The 20,394-nt window shown below is 57.7% G+C and overlaps 10 protein-coding genes across 10 annotated transcripts; 5 read left to right on the plus strand and 5 right to left on the minus strand.

Annotated features, from left to right (window-relative positions):
* Positions 1–55: 55 nt before the first annotated feature.
* BO70DRAFT_368734 (putative C6 transcription factor) lies at positions 56–2,368 on the plus strand (the record flags this gene model as incomplete). Its single annotated transcript, XM_025544644.1, has 5 exons — positions 56–312; positions 445–1,148; positions 1,199–1,622; positions 1,673–1,961; positions 2,018–2,368. The coding sequence occupies 5 exons, from the start codon at positions 56–58 to the stop codon at positions 2,366–2,368; spliced, it is 2,025 nt and encodes a 674-aa protein (XP_025403030.1).
* A 261-nt stretch (positions 2,369–2,629) lies between these two features.
* BO70DRAFT_368735 (putative RING finger domain protein) lies at positions 2,630–3,280 on the minus strand (the record flags this gene model as incomplete). The annotated part of the gene is made up of 3 exons (XM_025544645.1): positions 2,630–2,813; positions 2,902–3,087; positions 3,177–3,280. 3 exons carry the CDS (start codon positions 3,278–3,280, stop codon positions 2,630–2,632), a joined length of 474 nt encoding a protein of 157 aa, XP_025403031.1.
* A 2,050-nt stretch (positions 3,281–5,330) lies between these two features.
* Positions 5,331–6,038, minus strand: BO70DRAFT_136457 (uncharacterized protein). The gene is made up of 2 exons (XM_025538090.1): positions 5,725–6,038; positions 5,331–5,673 (listed from the first exon to the last, which is right to left on the minus strand). Exons 1-2 carry the CDS (start codon positions 5,898–5,900, stop codon positions 5,499–5,501), a joined length of 351 nt encoding a protein of 116 aa, XP_025403032.1. The 5' UTR covers positions 5,901–6,038; the 3' UTR covers positions 5,331–5,498.
* Positions 6,039–6,089: 51 nt separating this feature from the next.
* On the minus strand, positions 6,090–8,074 carry BO70DRAFT_368736 (general substrate transporter; the record flags this gene model as incomplete). The annotated part of the gene is made up of 7 exons (XM_025544646.1): positions 6,090–6,107; positions 6,225–6,385; positions 6,495–6,655; positions 6,814–7,113; positions 7,195–7,515; positions 7,571–7,850; positions 7,897–8,074. 7 exons carry the CDS (start codon positions 8,072–8,074, stop codon positions 6,090–6,092), a joined length of 1,419 nt encoding a protein of 472 aa, XP_025403033.1.
* Positions 8,075–9,353: 1,279 nt separating this feature from the next.
* On the plus strand, positions 9,354–11,775 carry BO70DRAFT_377369 (cation diffusion facilitator family transporter; the record flags this gene model as incomplete). Its single annotated transcript, XM_025545187.1, has 5 exons — positions 9,354–9,381; positions 9,538–10,009; positions 10,102–10,152; positions 10,245–11,065; positions 11,115–11,775. 5 exons carry the CDS (start codon positions 9,354–9,356, stop codon positions 11,513–11,515), a joined length of 1,773 nt encoding a protein of 590 aa, XP_025403034.1. The 3' UTR covers positions 11,516–11,775.
* Positions 11,776–11,882: 107 nt separating this feature from the next.
* BO70DRAFT_136634 (uncharacterized protein) lies at positions 11,883–12,289 on the plus strand. Its single transcript, XM_025538091.1, has one exon. The coding sequence runs from the start codon at positions 11,971–11,973 to the stop codon at positions 12,178–12,180; it is 210 nt and encodes a 69-aa protein (XP_025403035.1). The 5' UTR covers positions 11,883–11,970; the 3' UTR covers positions 12,181–12,289.
* Positions 12,290–12,569: 280 nt separating this feature from the next.
* On the plus strand, positions 12,570–14,691 carry BO70DRAFT_136646 (homeobox domain-containing protein). The gene is made up of 3 exons (XM_025538092.1): positions 12,570–12,849; positions 12,911–13,022; positions 13,103–14,691. Exons 1-3 carry the CDS (start codon positions 12,677–12,679, stop codon positions 14,603–14,605), a joined length of 1,788 nt encoding a protein of 595 aa, XP_025403036.1. The 5' UTR covers positions 12,570–12,676; the 3' UTR covers positions 14,606–14,691.
* BO70DRAFT_136652 (uncharacterized protein) lies at positions 14,650–15,173 on the minus strand. The gene has a single exon (XM_025538093.1). The coding sequence runs from the start codon at positions 15,134–15,136 to the stop codon at positions 14,777–14,779; it is 360 nt and encodes a 119-aa protein (XP_025403037.1). The 5' UTR covers positions 15,137–15,173; the 3' UTR covers positions 14,650–14,776.
* A 410-nt stretch (positions 15,174–15,583) lies between these two features.
* Positions 15,584–17,426, plus strand: BO70DRAFT_359205 (flavin monoamine oxidase family protein). Its single transcript, XM_025542483.1, has 4 exons — positions 15,584–15,654; positions 15,713–15,750; positions 15,804–16,192; positions 16,247–17,426. Coding segments are annotated over exons 2-4 (1,371 nt in total). The 5' UTR covers positions 15,584–15,654; positions 15,713–15,748; the 3' UTR covers positions 17,227–17,426.
* A 713-nt stretch (positions 17,427–18,139) lies between these two features.
* BO70DRAFT_359206 (uncharacterized protein) lies at positions 18,140–19,904 on the minus strand. The gene has a single exon (XM_025542484.1). The coding sequence runs from the start codon at positions 19,552–19,554 to the stop codon at positions 18,541–18,543; it is 1,014 nt and encodes a 337-aa protein (XP_025403039.1). The 5' UTR covers positions 19,555–19,904; the 3' UTR covers positions 18,140–18,540.
* Between the last annotated feature and the right edge of the window lie 490 nt (positions 19,905–20,394).

Consider the following 20,394-nt stretch of genomic DNA (forward strand, 5'->3'; position numbering starts at 1 on the left):
GGCTCGCATTTTCCTGTCAAGACATACCTCTCTTGACTGGTGCATGCCTGCCAACATGTCAGCCTCCGACCAGCTCGGGCGCCAGACGCGATCACCCGCCGTCCGTCGGAACGGGTCCTTGCAGTCGTGCGAGCCGTGTCGCAAGTCCAAACAGCGCTGCGATCATGGCAGGCCCGTCTGCGCCCGATGCACCACGAAGAAGATCGCGGCGAGATGTTTCTACCACCCCGCCCCCATGACCAAACAAGCAGCCGCGCGCAGGGCGGCCTTTCCCCCACAGTCTCAGGGACTCGCCCAACATTCGAGTACTACGTGAGGATCACAGAAGCATTGACCTACCGGACTGGGAGGGTTTTGAGACACCTTTCTAGTCCGGTGGCCATGTTTGTGATCAATATGCTGACCCTTTTATAGAGACACAAGCCCGGCACTGACCCTGGATAGCGCGCAGCCACCTCATGCCCCGATCGAATCACCCGCAGCTTACCCTGGTTACTTGGGGTCGACAAGCTACACGGCGATTCTTGCTGAATATCGGACCGAGCTTGCTCTTGAAGCAGAGGACAGTACCGTGTCTGACCCATTTGCCCGGTCAATCGACCCTGGACGCCTCCAGTCTGGATTGAAGTTGCTGAAGCTGCTGCACAACCTTCGGATCTGCGACAACTTGCTTCGAAGATACTACTCCCGGGTCCTGGTGGCCGTCATCCCAGAAGTCATTGTGACCTCCATTATGCGCTCCATCCGGGATATTCTCGACAATCTCGATACCGGGCAGGATATGGAAGGTCAGCTCGAAGACCTAGTCGGCAAAATATCGCAAAATACCTCCAGACCATTGTCGACCCGTGGTTTGATGACGGTGGAACAGTATTGCGCAACGTTTACCGGTGGGAACCTACGCTGGGAAGCCATTGGAATTGTCTTTGCGACTTCCGGAATATCACTCATGTCTACACCGGACAGCGACCCTGATCTGAACCAAGTTGCGACAGATAATCAGACTAGAGATAGACTCCGAGCTCAGCTTGTCGAAGCTAGCGGTACATGCCTGAGCCTTTGTGACCAAGCGTCTTCGGTTAATGAGCTGTTGGGCTTTTGCCAGTACAACGACATGGCCCTTCTTACGCATCACTATGGTGACTCTTGTGAGGAACTCTGGCTTGAGCATAAGCATCCACTGGCTAACGTGTGATAGGCTACCAATCCTGGCGTCGTCTTGGTGACCTTTCTGCCACTATATATGCAGCCGGACTGCATCAGGAAATTTCTCAGCCCGACGACTGTCCCTTTTTTCTTCGCCAGTGGCGAAGAATGTGCTTTGCAGCTGCCTTTGCGGCAGACAAAAATGTGGCTACGTTCGTGGGACGGCCCCCATATATCAATCACCGCTATTGCACGCTTGCACCCCCGCTAGATGTCAGTGAGCCAAGGCTGGTCGTCGGTGGGGATGCTCTAGATCAATCGGTCTCAGAGCTAGATAACTCGGGATGGGCAATCACAGGAGATATTAACCGAGTAAGTGTTTTACGTCTCCGATTCATCTTCGCGGTGTTTAGGGAACAAGCCCTTGAGATAGCCTTGGGGACCAGTGAGAACTGGGATCTGGTTCAAAAATCTACGTAAATGACTCTTTCCCATATATACGGGTAGCGCCTCCTGACGTTTATAGTCAAATTATCGAGAAAGCGCGAGAGACTTGGGAAGCGTGTCCCGCTCGTCTGCGATACGACGCTCCTGGACAAAAGCATGCCGAGCCATCTCCTCTGTCCTTCACGACGCTTCACATCTATTTAGATTATCTATATACCATTTTTCTTCTCCGGCGGACTGTCGTGAAACGGACAGACACAGAGAAGGAGGCTCTCTTCGATACATCGAGACTGATACTTTCCATCGTCATCAAAGCCAACGGCGACCAGGATTCCGTCCTAGACTTGAGGAGACACCATGCTTGGGTTGTATGTCACGGTCCGCGTTTTCTATTGCTTGTACCGGCAAGGCTGACCTGCCGCAGCTGCTCTACTACGGCCTCCCTAGTGCCAGCGTCCTCACCCTCGAGCTTCTGCACCAGAATCAAGGGATCGGGACCTACTCTACCGTGCTACCGCGTGCCGAAACGATTCGAAACCTGAGCGTGTTCGTATCGTGTTTGTCCTGGGTCGCGCGACCCGGCCACGGCAACTATCACACGTGCAAGGCCGTGGAGAAGAAACTCTCTCATATCCTCGACCAGATTCTCGACCCCCAACCCATGGCGGGCGACCTTTTCAACGACGCCACCTCGGGCTTGTCCAGCTTCCTGGACTGGTCCAACCCCAACGGCTGGGACTTCACCTCGGAGTATCTCGACGCATTTACTCTGTGAAGAGACTGGGTCATGTAAACGTAAGGGTATCGCATTCATCACAGGTCATAAGTCATGACAAATTATCTAAATATATCGACCAGGCCAACCCCTGGAAGTCAGGCGTCATGCAAGAAGAAAGGCAGTCAATGCGGTCGAAGCTCCAAGCGGGTGGAGTAAGATGGAAGGACCTGGCGGAAGGCCAACGATCGCAAATCTTGATAGCGACAAATATATGGCGGGAGAGGCAGCGGGTCCGAGGGGGGCGTAAGACGAGGCAGATCATACCATCCAAACGAAATCATTAGTGGGATGCGATTCTTGGACGTAATAGGCTCGGTGGCAGAGGGGGCAGTTGAAGTGGTCCTGCAGATACCACTTTTCGAGACACTCCCGATGGAAGACGTGCAGGCATTTGAGTTCGTGGATTTCCTGGCAGCGCAGGACGGATTCCAGGCAGACGACACTGTCAATGGCAGCGAGAGTGCGCTCGTTAGTGGATGCATTCGTGAGAGCATCACAGCCGACAGCGCCGCGCAGCTAGCTGCACGTACCAGATAAAGTCCCCGTCCAGCCCTTCGGCGGGCAACAGGGGCCCCTTAGCCCGCGACCACCATTCTTCGAGTGTGCGCGTGGGGGACACGACATCCAGTTTGCGCAGCTTGTCGTTGGAGTCGCCCTTGCTGCTGCCGCTGCTGAAGACCGGCCGGCGATCGCGTCGGTTGATGAACAGAGTCAAACTATGCAGCCGGGGGCGTCAGTTGGGGGGGGTGCAACCAGGGCTATGGTAGTAGTTCCCGACTAAACCGACCAGAGGACCGACACGTACAGCAGACACATGATAATCAGAGTGGCTATTCCGAGTCCAACGCCCAAGACAATGGCCATGTGGTGGTTCACCTGGGGGGATTTGTCGTCCGATGCCAGCCCCATGCTCTCCTCTATCGTCTCTCGTCTCGCTTCCCTCTTCTCTCTCTTGTGAGGGGGGGGGCAATGGGCGCCTGAACGCGAAACAGTTGGCCTCGATGGGAATTGAACCAAAACAGAACAGTGCATTGGATGCGGGGGACCCGGTCACTTATAATTGATGGTCCAGGGCACGAGCGCCACACGTTGTGCCTCTGATCGTCGTCACCTGGCGGGGTAGGAAGTGCGACTAAGTAGGGTATAATGCGCCAACCATGCTATCAGGCCATCCCGAAGCCATCCATCCATCTGATCCCCCGGGGAGACCGTTCATTTCCCTCCCACGGTCGCTCGCTCGAGACCGACCGAGCATTCGGCGAGTGGTTCGGAATGAGGGGGTTTCGGTCCAAGAGATCCTTAATTTGAACCCCCGGGAAATGACCGCCTGTCGCCAGCCATGCCATCCATCACCACGACAACAATCGCCTGTCTACTTATCCCAGCAGACCAGGCCAGGCTCAGAGAAAAGGCACCCGGCTGCCTGCATTCCCAGCCGGTTTCGCTCTCGCAGGTCATCCGGCTGCGCCCCTCACTAACCCTACTACGGAGTACCACCACTACTACCTAACTAGTAGATAGTAGTTAATGTACTACTGTCGGTTACCGCCGAGGCTCAGCAGCACAGTCTAAACGTCCCCAACATGCTGCTAACCCAACCTTACGGCCGGGGCGATCGCTGCAGGCATGTATGTATGGGTGATGGCTCGACCGCCGTGCTTTCTTTTGCTTTTGCTTTTGCGTTGGCTCCTCCCTCACTAGCTTCCTTGGCGGGTGGTGCAAGGGAGGGGTTTTCCGTGCATGGAGGTGGTCGGGTGAGCATGACCTGGGTGGCGGTCGTACTAGTCGATGGTGAGCCAGCAGACCAGGTGGTCAGGCCATCTCGATGTCGTGTCAGGTCACGCCACGGCCGAGGATCCACAGAGATCCCCCGGATACTTAGCGACAGTCCCCCCCCTAACGAGCTATGACGCAATTTGCGCTGCCGTTGTCACTAAAAAGCTACACTCTGCCGAGTTATTCAACCCCTCGTATCGTGACCGACAACCACCAGCACCACATCCAACATCAGATTTGAATGTGCAACGGTGCCCACCATCCCAGTTGCGGTTATCCTTTCCGCCGTCACACCCCACTGCTCCACCCGCCCCGACCACTCCGCCCAAGGGCAGCACGCACCACGACGGGTGCACCACCGTCGAGCCTCTCAGCATAGGCGCGAAGTCGTCCGCTCGGGGGAGTTTCTGCCTGCTGGAATAAGAGCGGAAGCTGAGCCGGAAGCATCGCTCCAGACAGACCACCGCATTGGAGATCCTCCAGAACAGTCCGAGAGGTATGTAGGTTGGAATGACGCGTTAAGCTGAAATTGAAATAGTAAATCATTGAAGCCCATGCATGGTATTGGAGAACTGATTATCCCGAACACTGGCATTCACGAATCCAATGCAGAGGCCCTGACGCTCCAGGTAGTGGGCAAGGAAAGCCTGACCATAGTACAGACTGCAAGGCAAGATAACTCGAGAGATACATTTCTTGCTACAGATCCGCCATCCGTCTCAATTCATCCGCCACGGTCCAGACAAAATTCCGTTTCAATGCTAGGCTCCATCGCTTTCGTATCATCTTCCTCCACCTCCCTATTTTCGCGATTGGTACAGGCGAGGCCTTGTAAGCAAGCTAGGGTTGCTCGCTGATATCAGACCCAGTTCTTTCGGTGCTGCCGCGACGATATCACCAGACCATTTTGGCCTTCGTTTGATTTCGCTTACCCAATATACTTGAAATCGAGCCATCTTCAAGCGTTCTTCTGGCTCCACAAACACCACAATAGGTTCCCGGAACGCGATCTCCATGAGGACAATCCCTAGGCTGTAGATATAGTGGCTTTTACTGATTCGCAACAAGCCTCGTCGCGAATCGAGCTGGTCCGGATGGACACACCTGTTCAAGTCTCCAATTCCAGGCACCGTCCCCTCTGTTATATCTGCGCGGATTTCTCGGCCACCCTCCCTCCCGGTAGTCCGGTCGGGCGTATTGCCAACCGCTGAAGTACGGTCGTGTCAGATCAAGATGGCCCTGTTGGTTTTGAAAGAAGATCACATTATAGCCCGATATATTCCGATGAATCCAACCGGCACAATGAAGCTGATACAGGGCAACTGAGAGGGTGGTAGCGAGTTTTAATCGGTCATCCAGGGTCGGGCTCGGCGGTTCGTTGGACTGATATGCCAGATCGATGATCGTTCGGAGACTGATGGGCGGCGATGGAGCTGCATCGAGGGGGAGGGCATAAACAAACCCCAATAGCGGGTGTGAATTGCCGTCGAGTGTCCATCGGCAGGAAGGAAGATAGCGGTATATCGCTCTCTGTGAGGGTATGTCCAGGACTGCCTTCCTCCCAGTCTGGATAAAGCCCTCTGCTCCTGCCCCACAATTGCAAGCGCATCCGTTGGATGCGAAACCCCAAGTCCATACCGCTGGCTGAATCTGCCGTGGACAGCACCTGTTGGATGCATTCGTATTCAGCAAGGCATGTTTGAAAAATGGGACCAACAGACGCAATGGTGATCGCAAAGCTTATCGGGTCCATGGTCTGTCAACGGAGCTGTATCTATCTCAGGTGAATACCTCTCCGAGAACCGTTGCTCCCGATCCAGATCCCATGCATTATGACGGGTGGATGCTCGTTGTTTGAGATTTACGGATACCGGAGGTGATTTGCCGTGTGAAGAAGTGTGAGGTTAAGGTTCATGCAGTCGTATGCTTTGAAGAAACTAATTTAGTAAAATAATTGGCACTTGTCACATCTCATAGCTGGTTTATCCACCCATCCATCTACCCATGCAACCTTCATACCCACCGTTCTTTACACCGTATGCTCCACATTCACCACCGTTATCCCCGTCTCTTCCACCTTCTCTGTCTCCGTCTCCCCAGACCCTGACCCCGACTTCGCCACATCCTCAGGCAACATGCCCAGCGCCCGCCCCCCGAACAGCAGGTCAATCTCCTCCAGGGACTTCTGGTTCGTCTCCTTGAAGAAGAAGTAGATCGTAGGCAGCGTGATGAATAAATCTGCCGGAGATTAGAATTAGCCAGTTGGTCACACTGCCATTCCCAAGCTCGGCAAGATTGGATCTCAAGGGAAAGATGGATGAATGGATGGATGGATGGATGCACGTACTCCACACCGCGAAGATGATATAGAATTTATACTGGATCTTGGCCAGTGCGATGGGCGAGACCTGGCTCCAGAGGGTACTGACGGCCCAGTTCCCGATGCCTGTTGCGAAGGCGTTGCCCCGTCCGCGGATCTGCATGGGCATCACTTCCGCCATGTAGACCCTGGATCATGTTAGATTAGGTTAAACTTCCAGAGGGGTGTTTGGTGGGTGAGGAATATGTCAAGGGGAAGGGAGGGGAAAGGGAGGGGATAAATCTCACCAACTGCACGGCCCGAACGACAACGAGAAAAACACCGTAATCGTAAACAGAAAGAACACTCCCCGATACTGTATCCCCGTCTCATCCCGTCCAGGTTCTGTGAGTACAGAGCCGCCTCGCAGATCAGGGCGATGGCGATGGCGACTGTCCCGAACATCATAGGCCTTCGGCGGCCGACCCGGTCGAGCAGAAACACGATGAAGATGAAGTTGGTGATGGGGCCGACGCAGTTGTAGATGCCGGCAACCAGGGTATTTCGGTTGCCGGTGATGCCGAGCGCATTGTACATGATTGTTTGGTAGTAGCCGATGACGTTGACGCCGGTCATTTGGGTGAAGACTTGGACGAGGACGCCGTGGCTGGTTTGTGGATTAGTGAGGGATCACGGACCTCCCCAGGGTGGAGGGGAGGTTGGGGGGGGGGGGGGGGGGGGGGCGCACAGTAGTCGGGTCCGCCATTGTGGGACTTGGAACATGATCAACCATCCTGGTGCGGTGAGGGCTTTCTCGGCCTCGATCGTGGTTCTAATCTCGGTGTACTCGGTTTGGATCCAGTCTTCGTTGGTGCCGTCGAAGTGCAACTTGCGGAGGATGCGCATCGCCTCGTCGTACTGGCCCTTTTCGACCAGGTAACGGGGGGATTCCGGCATGAAGAACATGCCGATGGCCAGCAGCAGGGCGGGGACAGCCTGGAAGGCGAGTGGGAATCGCCACTGAAACTGGCTGGTTTCGGGGGCATGAAGGGACCCGTAGCCGACCCATCTGACCTGTCAGTGGGGTTGGGTAGTCGAGGATGGAGAGGGAATGAGATACATACGTGCTGACAATGTATCCGATGCCGACCATCTGCTGAGCCAGTCCGACAATCAACCCCCGGGAGCGAGGATGGGCAACTTCAGCTTGGTAGACCGGCACGGACATCGACATGAGCCCCACGGCCCATCCAGCCAGGATGCGACCCACGAGGATCATGGCCAGATTCTTGGCGGAGGACTGGAGGATAGCGCCGACGAGACAGATGAAGGCGCCCATCTGGATGGTGAACCTTCGTCCGAAGCGATCCATCGTCAGGCCTCCCTGGAGGGAGCCAATGCAGGCTATCCTGTTAGCCTACGGACAGACGCGGACAGGACGACATCTTACCTCCCCCCGAAAAGGTGCTGTTAATGGCTCCGATAATGACGGAGGTCTGGGTGGTGTTGAAAAACTTGAGAAAATTCGGTGATTCGATCACGTCGGTCATTACACCGCTGTCATAGCCGAACAGGAAGGACCCCGTGGCTGCGAATACGGCCAGGGAGAGGGTGAAGGAGCGGCCCATGTTGAGGTCTGAGGATGTATCTGATGGGCTCTCGGACCATACGCACGTATGGGGCACGAAAAAAGCAACGTGGGCTGCAAGGGAGCTGGCTGGCTAGTATCTGAGAGGGCGGAACGGACACGCATCACCGGGGCAAGCGTGGGTGTCTATATACTCAGATCCGGTGGGATGGACCAGGATCGAGGCAAGCTCCGCTTTGACCCTCGCGACAGAAAAGGCGGGCCAGGCAGTCTGCAGAGGAAAATCCGGGGAGGCCGAGGCCAAGCTAGCAGCACGCCGGCCCTCGCTCGCCTTGCATCGAGCGATCACTGCCTTCTCCACTGGCCAGCCTGATTGGCAGGCGGCGGGCAGTCCGTGCATGGCGGTCGCGGGACTGACCGTCTGGCACTGGCGATGACACCGGAGAAGGATTTTGCCTTAATAGCAGTCGTGTGCGTGGTGGAACCAATAGGGTAATAATTCACGTTGGGGATCGGATGGGATGGCTAAATCACCGCTGATGCTCGTCCGGGGTAGCGGCCCAGATCCCCGAGGCAAAGAGCCATGTCCCCCCGGCTGTCCCCCGACTGACAGGCCACGAACAGGCCACCGGTTCTAGGCCGGTCTGGTGGGAGGTTCGATCACCAGGCCGTTGCAACGCAGGTTGAAATCGGACCTGCTCCTTTAGTGTCAAACCCAGTATCATTCAGTATCACGGACTAAGATGCGGGGTAAATGGATAAAAGTGGTTCTTGGATCTCCGCAACGGCGATCGGATTAAGCCTCATCTGGCTGGAGGAGGCCAAATAGCCGGGATTCATGCCCATCCCAGCAGATCCGTGTTGGGCCGGAAGATTGGTAGTTAATATGCAAGACCTTGGGGGGGGGGGGGCGTAGAGGGCATCTCTCGATTGCTGGAATCCAGCCGGCCAAGCGCCAGGGATCCATCCAGACTCGGGGGGAGTGGGTTGTATTTACACCAACGAGAGCATCCCTCGGGGGCGGAATTGGCTGGACACTCCGCCATCGCTAGAACGGGCTGTCCCTGGCATGGCATGGCATGACATGTTCCCCAAAGGCACTGCCAGGACGCTCTCGAGATGAACCCAAAGAATGGCTGCCTACATTGGCCAGTGACCTCACCTGCATCCCACAGCTTCGCTCCGAGTGAAATCAGGAGCTCGAGCCGTGTAGAGCAAGAGCAAGAGCAAGAGCAAGAGCAAGAGCAAGAGCAAGAGCAAGAGCAAGAGCAAGAGCAACAGTAACAGCAACAGCTCTTCAACACCGTGTGGTTTGAGCCATGGACGATGGTGGTGTCGAGAGAGCAAGTCAGCTTGAAGAAGAGATCGAGCCGTGTCCGATGACGTCATCCTACACGGGCAGCGCATCGGGGATTTTTGGGGATTTTTGGGGATTTTCGGGGATTGTCGGGGATTAATGCTTGTGTGCCTGACGGCCTGTGGCTGTCCCTGTCCCCGTCGAAGAATATCCATCCATCCATCCAACTACACTATACCAACCAAACAACGGCAACCAACTCTCCTGGAACATTCCATCTCGTGTTCTGGCCCGCTCCAGCCCGGACCCGCCGGCCGGCCACCCTCTCACCCTCTCATTCATTCATCTATCGTCTCAATTGAAAGCTGAAGCTGAAGCAGCACTTGCAATTGTGCGCCATCCCCACCATGGCCTCCCTCAGTCGCTCCAACACCATGCCCTTCTCGTCCTCGTCCCCCGCTCAGATTCGTTCATCCGCCCGCGCCAGCCCAGCCTCGACCTGGACCGCGACCTCCTGTCCACGCGCGGCCAGCGCCTGGGGGGTCTGATCCGTCGCCGCTCCCTCTCCATCCAAAGCTCCGACGGCTTCGATGAGCTGGACCGCTCCGATGAGGTCTTTCGCCCGCCCTTCGAACGCGCCCGGCGCCTCATTGGCGACAACAGGCCCATCTATCGCTGGTAGGAGAGCGAGTGAGCATGGATGGATGCGGATGCATCCATGCTGGACCCGAAGTCGCCAGTCACCCCGATGCTGACCGATCCCAACTTAGGCAGACGTACTATAAAGATCCGGCCACACTGAAGGCCCTGTCCAAGCCCATGTACACCCTCCCCATGAACTTTCCAGCCTTCTGCTGCCTGCATGGGCATGCTCGATTTCCTCCCCCTACCCGACTAACCCACCCCACACCAGGCGCGAGTATTACGAGCGCAACAACGACCTCATCGCGCAATACTTATACATCGACCGGCTGCTGGATTCCTCGCTGCCCCATCGTCTCATTGTGGATTATCACCAACCCACAGACCCCCCGGATTCGATCGACGATGGCCCGCGGTCCTATGGCGCTGTCGGCGACAACGCCAGGGCCGCAGGCAAGATCAAACGGACGCCGCGCAATCTCTATCGCATCCCCAGTGAGAGCTCGCCACTGCTCCCCTCGCCGCCAGAGGAACGCGAACGCACCCCGTCGCCCTCGTCGCCCCCGGAGCTCATGCCCGAGGAGAACGAGTTCGTCGACAGTGGCGACCGCATCGTCACCGTCGCCATCTACGTCAACTTCGTCGCCAACATCCTCCTGCTGGCCGCCAAGATCGTCGTCATGACCATGACCAGCTCGCTCTCCGTGCTGGCCAGCTTGGTCGACGGCGCCCTCGACTTCCTCAGCACCGCCATTGTCTGGGTCACCACCACCCTCATCAACCGGCAGGATCGCTCCCGCTACCCCATCAGCCGCCGGCGGCTCGAGCCCCTCAGCGTGCTGGTCTTCGCCGTCGTGATGGTGACCTCCTTCGTCCAGGTCGCCATCACCTCGGCCGGTCGCCTGCTCTCGACCGACCACGCCGTCGTGCAGCTGTCTGTCCCCTCCATCGCGGTCATGGCCAGCACGGTCATCGTCAAGCTGATCTGCTGGTTCTGGTGCCGTCTGATCCGCAACTCCAGCGTGCAGGCCCTGGCGCAAGACGCCATGACCGATGTCGTCTTCAACCTGTTCAGTATCCTGTTCCCGTTGAGTAAGTCCCCCCCCCGAAACCTTCCCGACGACAACGCTGATTGATGCAGTTGGCTCCTTCACCAACACCTGGTTCCTCGACCCCCTGGGCGGTCTCCTTCTCTCCCTGTACATCATCTACAATTGGAGCGCGACGGCGAGCGAGCACATCGGGCACCTGACGGGGACGGCGGCCTCGCCCAAGGACCACAGCATCCTGCTGTACATGACGATGCGGTTCTCCAAGGTGATCCTCAAGATCCAGGACCTGAAGGCCTACTACGCGGGCGACAAGCTCAACGTGGAGGTGGACATTGTGCTGGAGCCCAAGACGCGGCTGCAGGACAGCCACGACGTGGGCGAGAGCCTGCAGTACATGGTGGAGAGCATCCCCACGGTGGACCGCGCGTTCGTGCATATCGATTATGACCCGTGGAATATTCCGAGTCACATGAACCAGGTGGAGCGGTGAGATGGCATGTCACATGGATCTTTGGGATATTTACCGTGTTGGACATGATTATCTGGATTGGAGCCTGGTGGTGATGTTTTCTTTTAGAAGATAGTTGGCTGGATGTCTAGTAGTGGTTGATTTGAGGTCTCTATCGAGACCGGAACAAAATAGGTCGACTTGAATAGTTGATGAGATCTTGAGACCTCCACGATCTGTAACAGGCATGAGTAGAACAATAGATCTTGTTCAATTTCCGCATGCATGCCAAACCATTTCCCCCTGCCCCGGACACCAAAGATCTGGACTATCTGAAAAAAAAAAAAAAAAAAAAAGATTTATATTCTAGCTACCAAATCTACTTTAGATACTATATCATATCCACCCCAATGTTTTGGACATGGCGGAACGCCAGTATATGTTCCCGCGACTGAGAAACATCAACGTCAACGTCACCCACAACACCGCAATTTTCGATGTCCCACTACCGACTCCAGACCAAATGCCACGGTAGCAATGCAGTTGCCGTCGCCTGCAGCTGGGATGCGCCTAGACGAGAGCGGCTTGGCCTCAAGGTAGACAGTCTCTTCACGTCCTCTGGAAGGAGTAAAGTCGAGTACTCCGTACGGCAGGACGCGTTGGCGGGCGGCCAGATTCCGCCGGGCGGGTGCCTGAGGCGTGCGTGAGTGAGGACCGAGGGAAGGAGGTCCCGTTTGATATGTGAAATTGAGAAACGAGGGACTTTACTTGGGGAGCTGGCGGTGGATTGTAGGTTGGAGGGAGGGTAGTGCCAGGAGCCCAATTGATAATATCGTTGATATAACTACTACTAGTTCCTGACGACCGCGTCCGGAGGGTTTGGGGGGAGCAGCTCGTGCGGGCGGACGCAGGAGTGCAAGTAAAGTACGGCAGAGTACGGCAGAGTACGGCAGAGTACCGCCGTAATACCAGCCCGCCCGCGTCCACATCCGCGACGCGATGCTGAAAGGCGTCTTGCCAGTCTTTTTCCTCTCCCTCCTGCTGCTCCCTTCGCCAGTCTCTCTGTCGGTCGGTCGGTCTGTCTGTCTGTCTGTCTTTCTGTCTTGTCTCTCATTCAATCAATCTGTCTTATCCCCTTCTCCTCTCCCTCTCCTCCCCCCTCCCCTCACTCTCCCTTGATCCTCCTATACCTAACACCACACCATGTCCGATCCCGAGCCCTCCTCTCCGCCATCATCAGCCCAACCCGCCGACTCGACCGCCGCCGCCGCCCTCAACTATGCCTTCCTTGTCCACTCCCAGAAGACCCTGACTCAGAACCTCCCCCCACGCGTCGACAACAAATTGCTGGCCCGCCAGAAACGCCGTCGGACCAGGTATGCTCCTCCGACCCACTCCCCAGCGGTGATGTCGCTAACAAAGAATGCTGCGTGGTAGTCCCGAAGACCACGCGATCCTGGAGACAGAGTACCAACGGAACCCCAAACCAGACAAGGCCGCCCGCGCCAGTATAGTCAGTCGCGTGTCGTTGGGGGAGAAGGAAGTCCAGGTATGCCCGCGGCAGTCGACGCCGGTGAGATGATATCGATCTGTTGGCGTGTATTAATGCTCCATTGGAAAACCCCCCAGATCTGGTTTCAGAATCGCCGTCAGAACGATCGTCGGAAGTCCAAACCCCTTCAGCCTCACGAGCTCCTCGCACCGCGGTCCGACGCGTCGAAGCCCAGTGGAAGTGACGAGTCCCTACCGACGGAACCAGGGTCGTCTAGTGGCACGGAGCAGTCGGAGGAGAATAGCCAGGACCAGATCCCCGCGACCCAATCGTCCGACAACAACGCGTCGTTCGACTCGGACCTGGTGCACGGAGACAAGAATGACCTGGAGCAGCCGGGCCTGAGCTCGCAGACCAGCCTGGCCGTGACGGAACCCATGGAGGATTCGCAAATAGCGCCGCCCGAGACAATGCCCGAGCCCGAGTCGACGCAACCCCAATCCCTGGAGGAAACACCGCCGCTCGACGAATCATTGCAGAATTCCGTCAAGAGAAAGCGCTCCTTCTGCGAGAACCGCGGGAGCAGGCCCTCGATGCCGGAAGCGTCGACCCCGGGCACGGCCCACGATGTGAAGTCCCCGCCCTCGCTGCGGATCTCGCTCTCGTTCGATGGGGAGGCCATGGTGCGCAAGGAAGACGAACTCACCCCGTCGCCCCCGAAAGGGCGGAACGCCCTCCGCATCGCCATGTCGTCGGACGGGAAGGCCGTGATCCGCGCGGACGGCGAGCCCTCGCCGTCCAAGAACCGCATCTCCATGTTCTCCGCCCGCAAGCCGCGCTTTGCCGGGCTGCGGCGCAGCAGCAGTGCCGTGGCCTTCAGTACGCCCCGGGGCGGTCCCACGGAGGCCGAGCGACTCTTCGGCCGATCGCGCGACCCCCGCAACTGGGAATCCTTCTTCGATACCGATGCCAGAAGCGCCCTGTCGACCCCGACCAGCGCCCAGAGCGCCCCCAACGCGGGCTCCCCCGGCCTCTTCCGCGCGCGCGGCCAGCGGTCGCTCACCCGCAGCCTGTCGGCCAGACATGGCAACGCCCTCCACCACGCCCACTCCCACTCCGACTACCTGAACACCCCCGTGCCCAAACCCTCCGGCGAGAAGCGGCGGAAGCTGTCGCGCACGGTCTCCTCCCTGGGCCGCCTCGAAACCGGCCGCGCCCTCGGCAACCGAACCCCCCACACGGCGCCCAACTCCAAAGGGTACTCGACGAAGGAGGACGGCGACATGGAGTTGCACTGGGGGGACTCGGATAAGGAGAACTGGATCCCGGGGACGCGAGTCTCCCACGTCCGTCGACGCGCCACCTCCCAATACCACCCCTCCCGCCGCCCGGTGCTCAAGGAGGCCAACGGCGGGAAAGCCAGCCGGGAGTCGGGGTCGAGCGGTCGGTTCCGAGGGCCGCAGTCGCAGTCGCAGTCGCAGTCGCAGTCGCAGTCGCAGCAGCAGGAGGGGGCCAAGGAGGCGCCCGAGGTGGATGCCGAGGTGTCGGCGTTCATGAACGGTGGCGGCAGTGCCAGCCAGGAAGAAGACCTGGACTGTATCCAGGGCCTCCTGTCGCTGAGCCAGGGGGCCTGGAGATAAACCGATGATTGATGATCGGTTTGATTACGAACCTTTCCTTTGTACCTTCTCTTCTTCTTCTTCTTCTTCTTCTTCTTCCCCTTCTTGTTCCATACTCCTTTCTGTTTTCCTTTCTCTCGTGCCAGCCAGCCAGCCAGCGGTGATTGCGTGCATGATGCTCGGTTGTGATGATTATGTTGCCTGGAAGGGGGGGGTGGGGGTTTGCGTGCCACTCAGGGGCCTTTGTATTGATGACGAACCCGGTCCCAGCCACCGAAGATATCCCCACGCTATGAGTAGTAGCCTAATAGGACCAAAATGGACGATGACGATCGATGAGCCAGCCGATGTTCGGAGGGGCAGAGAGATAAGTGGCTGCGGGGAAGAGATAAGGACCCACGAAGGAGGGGTTAGTGTCGGGTAGAGTGTAGAGAGTAGATAGTTGGAGGAGGAGGAGGAGGAGGAGGAGGAGGAATGATCGCTGGGGAGACAAGGAAAGGAAGCAAGGCGGGGCGGGTGGGGTTCCTCAGGCACGGGCAGACAGACTGACATCCCCACCACCCTGCTAGTTAACCTGCACGTCCCTTTGTCCCTTTTACCCCGTGGTTCTTCCCCCCCCCCTTATATCTGCTGGGCAATTCATCCACGGTACCGCCGCCCACTGGCGCCACATCCACCACTCCCTCCTCGCTCCCCTTCCCTTTGTTCTCCTTCCCCCCCCCCCCAAAAAGACCACCCGAACCTGTCCAACGGCCCTCCTGATTGATTCGATCCCCTGCTGGGTGTAACCGTTCTATTGTTGCCCCGCTTCCTGTTCTAGAAAGAAGCCGGTCAGACTGATACACTGATATCATTCACGCAAGCCTTTGACCAAAAGGACATCTAGTCCTTGCGCCAGTCGCAGGCAGAAAGCAGAAAGGCTCGTTCTCCATCAGCCCATCGCCATGGGCAAAAGTCCTCACGTGGCGGTCATCGGAGCTGGGCTCGCAGGCTTGCGATGCACCGACATCCTCCTCCAGAACGGGGTGCGGGTGACGCTGTTCGAGGCCAGGAATCGTGTAGGGGGCAGGGTGTGTGTCTCTAGATGCCCCTTTTTGTATCAAAGATCACGGCACTGACCCCGAGCAGGTGCACCAGGAGAAGATCCACGATCATCTGATAGACATGTAACCTTGGCCAACCGTTGACGACTCCCTGACGTCGATGCTGATCATCCCAGGGGCCCCAATTGGATTCACGGCACGGGGAAGAACCCGATCGCGGCCGTCGCAGAGGCAACGGGGACCGTCCTCGAGGACTTCGAGGGCAATCAAGCCGTGATTGCCGCGGACGGGCAGGTGGTGGACGATGAGCTGGCGTGCAAGGTCTCCGAGGTCCTGTGGACGACCATCGCCAAGGCCTTCGAGTACAGCAACACCCACAAAGAGACCATCCCCGCGGATCGAAGCCTGCTGGACTTTCTCCAGGAAGAGGTCGACAAGACCGATCTCAGCGCCGAAGAGAAAGCCCTCTGCATCGAAACCAGCAGGTTGTGGGGCGCGTACGTCGGCGATCCCATCGAACGACAGAGTCTGAAGTTCTTCTGCCTGGAGGAATGCATCGATGGCAGTAAGTCATTCCCCCCCCACCCTTCCTCGTCCTGTACTGACCACCCCAACCCAGACAACTACTTCGTGGCCTCCACATACAAGGACATCCTCAAGCACGTCGCTCGGGCTGCCCTCCAGCACGCCGACATCCGCTTCCACCAGCCCGTCGTGAAGATCGAATCCGACTCGCGACCCGATCTCCAATCCGCCGGCAAAGTCACCCTGACCACCGCAGGCGGCGAGTCCTTCCAGTTCGACGAAGTGGTGGTGACCTGTCCCCTCGGCTGGCTGAAACGCAACAAGGCATCCTTCTCGCCCTCCCTCCCTTCGCGTCTCCTGCAAGCCATCGACAGCATCTCCTACGGCCGCCTGGAGAAAGTGTACGTGACCTTCCCCCGCGCCTTCTGGCACGCCGACCCCAAACCCGAGACAACATCAAAACCCTCCAGCTTCGAGAACCCGACCTTCACCCAGTTCCTCAACCCGGACTATACCCCCCACCCCGACAACATCCTCTGGAACCAAGAATGCATCTCCCTGGCCGCCCTCCCCGCTTCCTGCGCCCACCCCACCCTCCTCTTCTACACCTTCGGCCCCTGCGCCACCTACCTCGTCTCCCAACTCGCCCACCTGCCCCCCTCCCCCTCCCCAGAATACACCTCCTTCCTCGACAACTTCCTCCGCCCCTTCTACTCCCGTCTCCACGGCTACAACCCCTCCAACCCAGACTGCCAACCTCTCGCCTTTGCCGCCACAACATGGCAAAATGACCCCTACGCCGGAAACGGCTCCTACTGCAATTTCCAGGTCGGGCTCACCCACGGAGACCGCGACATCGAGGTCCTCCGCGCCGGGCTTGGCCCGGACCGCGGCGTCTGGTTTGCGGGCGAACATACCGCGCCGTTTGTTGCGCTGGGGACCACCACCGGTGCGTATTGGAGTGGGGAGCGCGCTGCCGGCCAGATCTGTGCGTTGTATGGCCTGGGGAGGTTGGGCATTGGGTTGGAGAGGGATGATTCGTTGCCGTCTGCATTGCCGAAGGGGCTTTTGTAATGCCTTTTCCTTCCTTCCTTCCTTCCTTCCTTCCTTCCTTCCTTTCTGTATCTCTTTGACCGGCCGTCTCTTTTGCCTCTCTCCCCCCTCCCTGTCCCCTGCGTTTGTCTTTTATGTGTTGCTGTTGGATATGGAGTTGGAGATGGAGATGTGTTTCTTTAGATGTGATTTCTTTTTGAAGGATAAAGGGGGGGGGGGGGAGAGGGAAGAGGGATTGTTATGCATCGCTTTGCTTGGAGAGAAGAAGGTATATACGTTTCTGTACGCATGTGTGTGATGGTTCCCTTTCATTTCCTATCCTTTACCCTTCTTTTGGAGGTATATAAATTTCTTCTAAGATGTGTCTGGCTTGCTACATTTTGCGTTGCTTCAATGTGTCTACATACTTGCTTGCTGTATTGTCTGAAAGATAACTTGAGACATTTGCTGCATGGCGTTGAAGATCTCCATTCGAGCTGCATCTACAGGTATATGAAGTATGAGTATGAGTATGAGTTTGAGTTTTCATTTCATTTCGGGCAAGATGTCTAATTGTTTCTTCATCTTGGTCTTGGTTTGGAAGACATCCATGTGCGTATGTATCTACGGATCGCATCGCCGGATACAGATAAAGGAGACTGGTTACACCCTTGCTAAGCATATATGATTTGCAGTATCGCACACCTGTTGAACAGTATTTACACACACACCGGTCCGCTGGGAACAGGCGCGGGATGTCGCATCCACAAGGTAGGTAGGTAAGTAGTACAGGAGCAAAACACACAAGACCGACCCATAAGTGCAAGACGCAGAGCATAGACAGGTAAGTAGTAAAATAAGACACGAAAGTAAAACCAGCGAGAGGGGGAGGGGGGGAGATCAGATGGCGGTATCAGGATCAAACAAATGCTGGATGAGTCCCCCCCCCCCCCCCCGTGCGTGCATCAAGCAAAAGCACCATGCGCCGTGCCGGAAAACCCAAGATATGTAGGTAGGTAGGAAACTTGACTGGGGAGTATCGACGAGCCTGCGCCATCCTCATTCTCTCCCGAGCAAGATCTAACGGCAAATGACCGCATCGCAGTGAACACAAAAACCAGGAGAAAGAAACGTGGGTATTTCCGAGCGGACGCCAGATACAGAGCGACAAAGTGCAACGAAGAACATATGATTCGGACTCTCTCTTTCCCCCTTCGCAAAATGGGGTTGATTGGCTACAGTGAACCACGCGTATAGTGTTTGTGTTGGTGCCTTATGTGTAAGCCGAGTTGGTTGGTCGCGACGCGATGACGGGGAGATGGTGATGCTTCATGCCCATCCATACCGCTGCATCGATCAGTCTTCCCAGATCGTTTCCAGATCCAGATCCTGACGTCGCTCGGCTCCACAGACACTCCAACGCTTCCGTTTATCGGCTCGGGCCCCATAGCCCCCTGCACCGGGTCGCAGGGTCGTCAGGCCGTTGGCCGGCCCCGACAAGTCGGACGCCCCGCGCCGGCGGTTTCCACCGCTAGCTGCCTCAGCTTCATCCGCTTTGTCTGCGGCGGCTTCCAACGCCGCGATCCGGTCCGCTTCAATGGCTGCGGCTTCCGCGTCGGGGATGTCGGGGATTGTTTCCAGGGACGAAATGCTGGGGCTGCGGGATCGAAGGCTCGTGGGTGTCGACGGGATGGAGGATGTCGAGGACGCCGAGTAGCTCGGGTAGGATTCGTTGAATCTGGTATTGAGCACCACGGGGGAGGAATGCGCGGAGGGACTGCCCATCGGCTGGCTGGACGAGCTGGGCGGCTGGAAGTGCAGGGGGGACGACGGCCGTCGACGCGCGGCCCGGGGGAGGGTGTGCGAGAAGACGGGGGAGGCCGGGCGGTAGTCGGCGTGGGATGGAGGGGAGGCCATTGTGGTATCCAGTTCCGCGTGCTCTGCGATGGTTTCCGACACGTTCAGGGGCATCATCCTGGGCTCGAGGCTGTCCCCGGTATTTACCTGCAAGGGCAAGTAGCGCCTAGCCGCAGGATCCGCGGGGGTGGTCGGAGCCCCGCGACCATTGACGAAGATATATCTCCCCCGCGAGTCCAGCCCCGGCGAGGAGTGAGCGCGCGTCATGGCGGGAATGCCTGGGACCTCGATCATGGATCGCGACCGAAAGTGGGAGCGGGAGAAGGGGAGGCGAGTCGGGGTCTGGACGGGCGGGACAGGGCCCGGGGTGAGAGACAGGGTGATCATGACGTTGTCGCTGCATTTCGCCTCTTGGGGGGGTTCTGCGGACGCGGCCGAGTCGAGGGAATCGGTCGAGCCGGCGCGACTGGGGGGAAGCATAATGCCCTCGGGGGGTGGATGTGACGCTTCCATATCTGTCTGCAAACAGGGGAGTCGGATTAAACCGGCCGCATGCTGATGCGTTGATGAGGTCTCCAGTGGACGATGACCACAGGTTGCAAGTTGGACTGGACCAGGAAGTGTCACTGTACCGAATGCGCGTCGGATTTGGATCCGGGCTGGGGGGAGGGGGGGACGGGGGGCGGTAGAGTGGAGAAGAGGAGGGCGGCGCTCAGGGGGCGGTAGTCAGCGAGAAGGATAAAATTTCCTCGCCGTCTGGTTGATAGGCGCTGGATGTTGCTGCAACCTAAGCCCAAGGTAGCAAGTGGGGGAGGGGAGGAATGGAGGGGAGAGAATGGAGAGGGAGAAGGAGAGTGGGAGAGGAGGGCGGAGGGAGGAGAGGAAAGAAGGAAGGGAAAGTTGAGTGGTGAGGTCAAGAGTCCGAAACGAAAGGTTCGATCGATCGGCGCCGACACGAGGGAGAAGCTGCCCCAGGCCCACTCGGGCACCTGACTTCTGCTACTGTTACTTGCGCCTCACCAACTCTCCTCCCTCCTCTGCCTCTGCCTCTGCCTCTGCCTCACGCTCTCGCTCCTCCACCCACTCCAACCCACTCCGACCACTGAGTCGTTCTCCCTCGCTCTCCCCTCCCCTGATTGTCATCCCGTCCCCTCCTCAGCTGCCGGAATAGCCCCCCCCCCCACCCCAAGAACCAAACACCCGATCATGACGCCGGAACGGTCCCAACGCGTCATCTTGCGAGAGAGACTGGCTTCTAGAGATCCCTGTCCCTGGGAAACCAGCGACAAGGGGCAAGGACGGCAACTGCATCAACAAGACTGATGCGTGCCCGTGGCCAAAAGTCTGGGCCGG

The sequence above is a fragment of the Aspergillus heteromorphus genome (assembly GCF_003184545.1).
Source record: "Aspergillus heteromorphus CBS 117.55 chromosome Unknown BO70scaffold_3, whole genome shotgun sequence".
NCBI lineage: Eukaryota > Fungi > Ascomycota > Eurotiomycetes > Eurotiales > Aspergillaceae > Aspergillus > Aspergillus heteromorphus.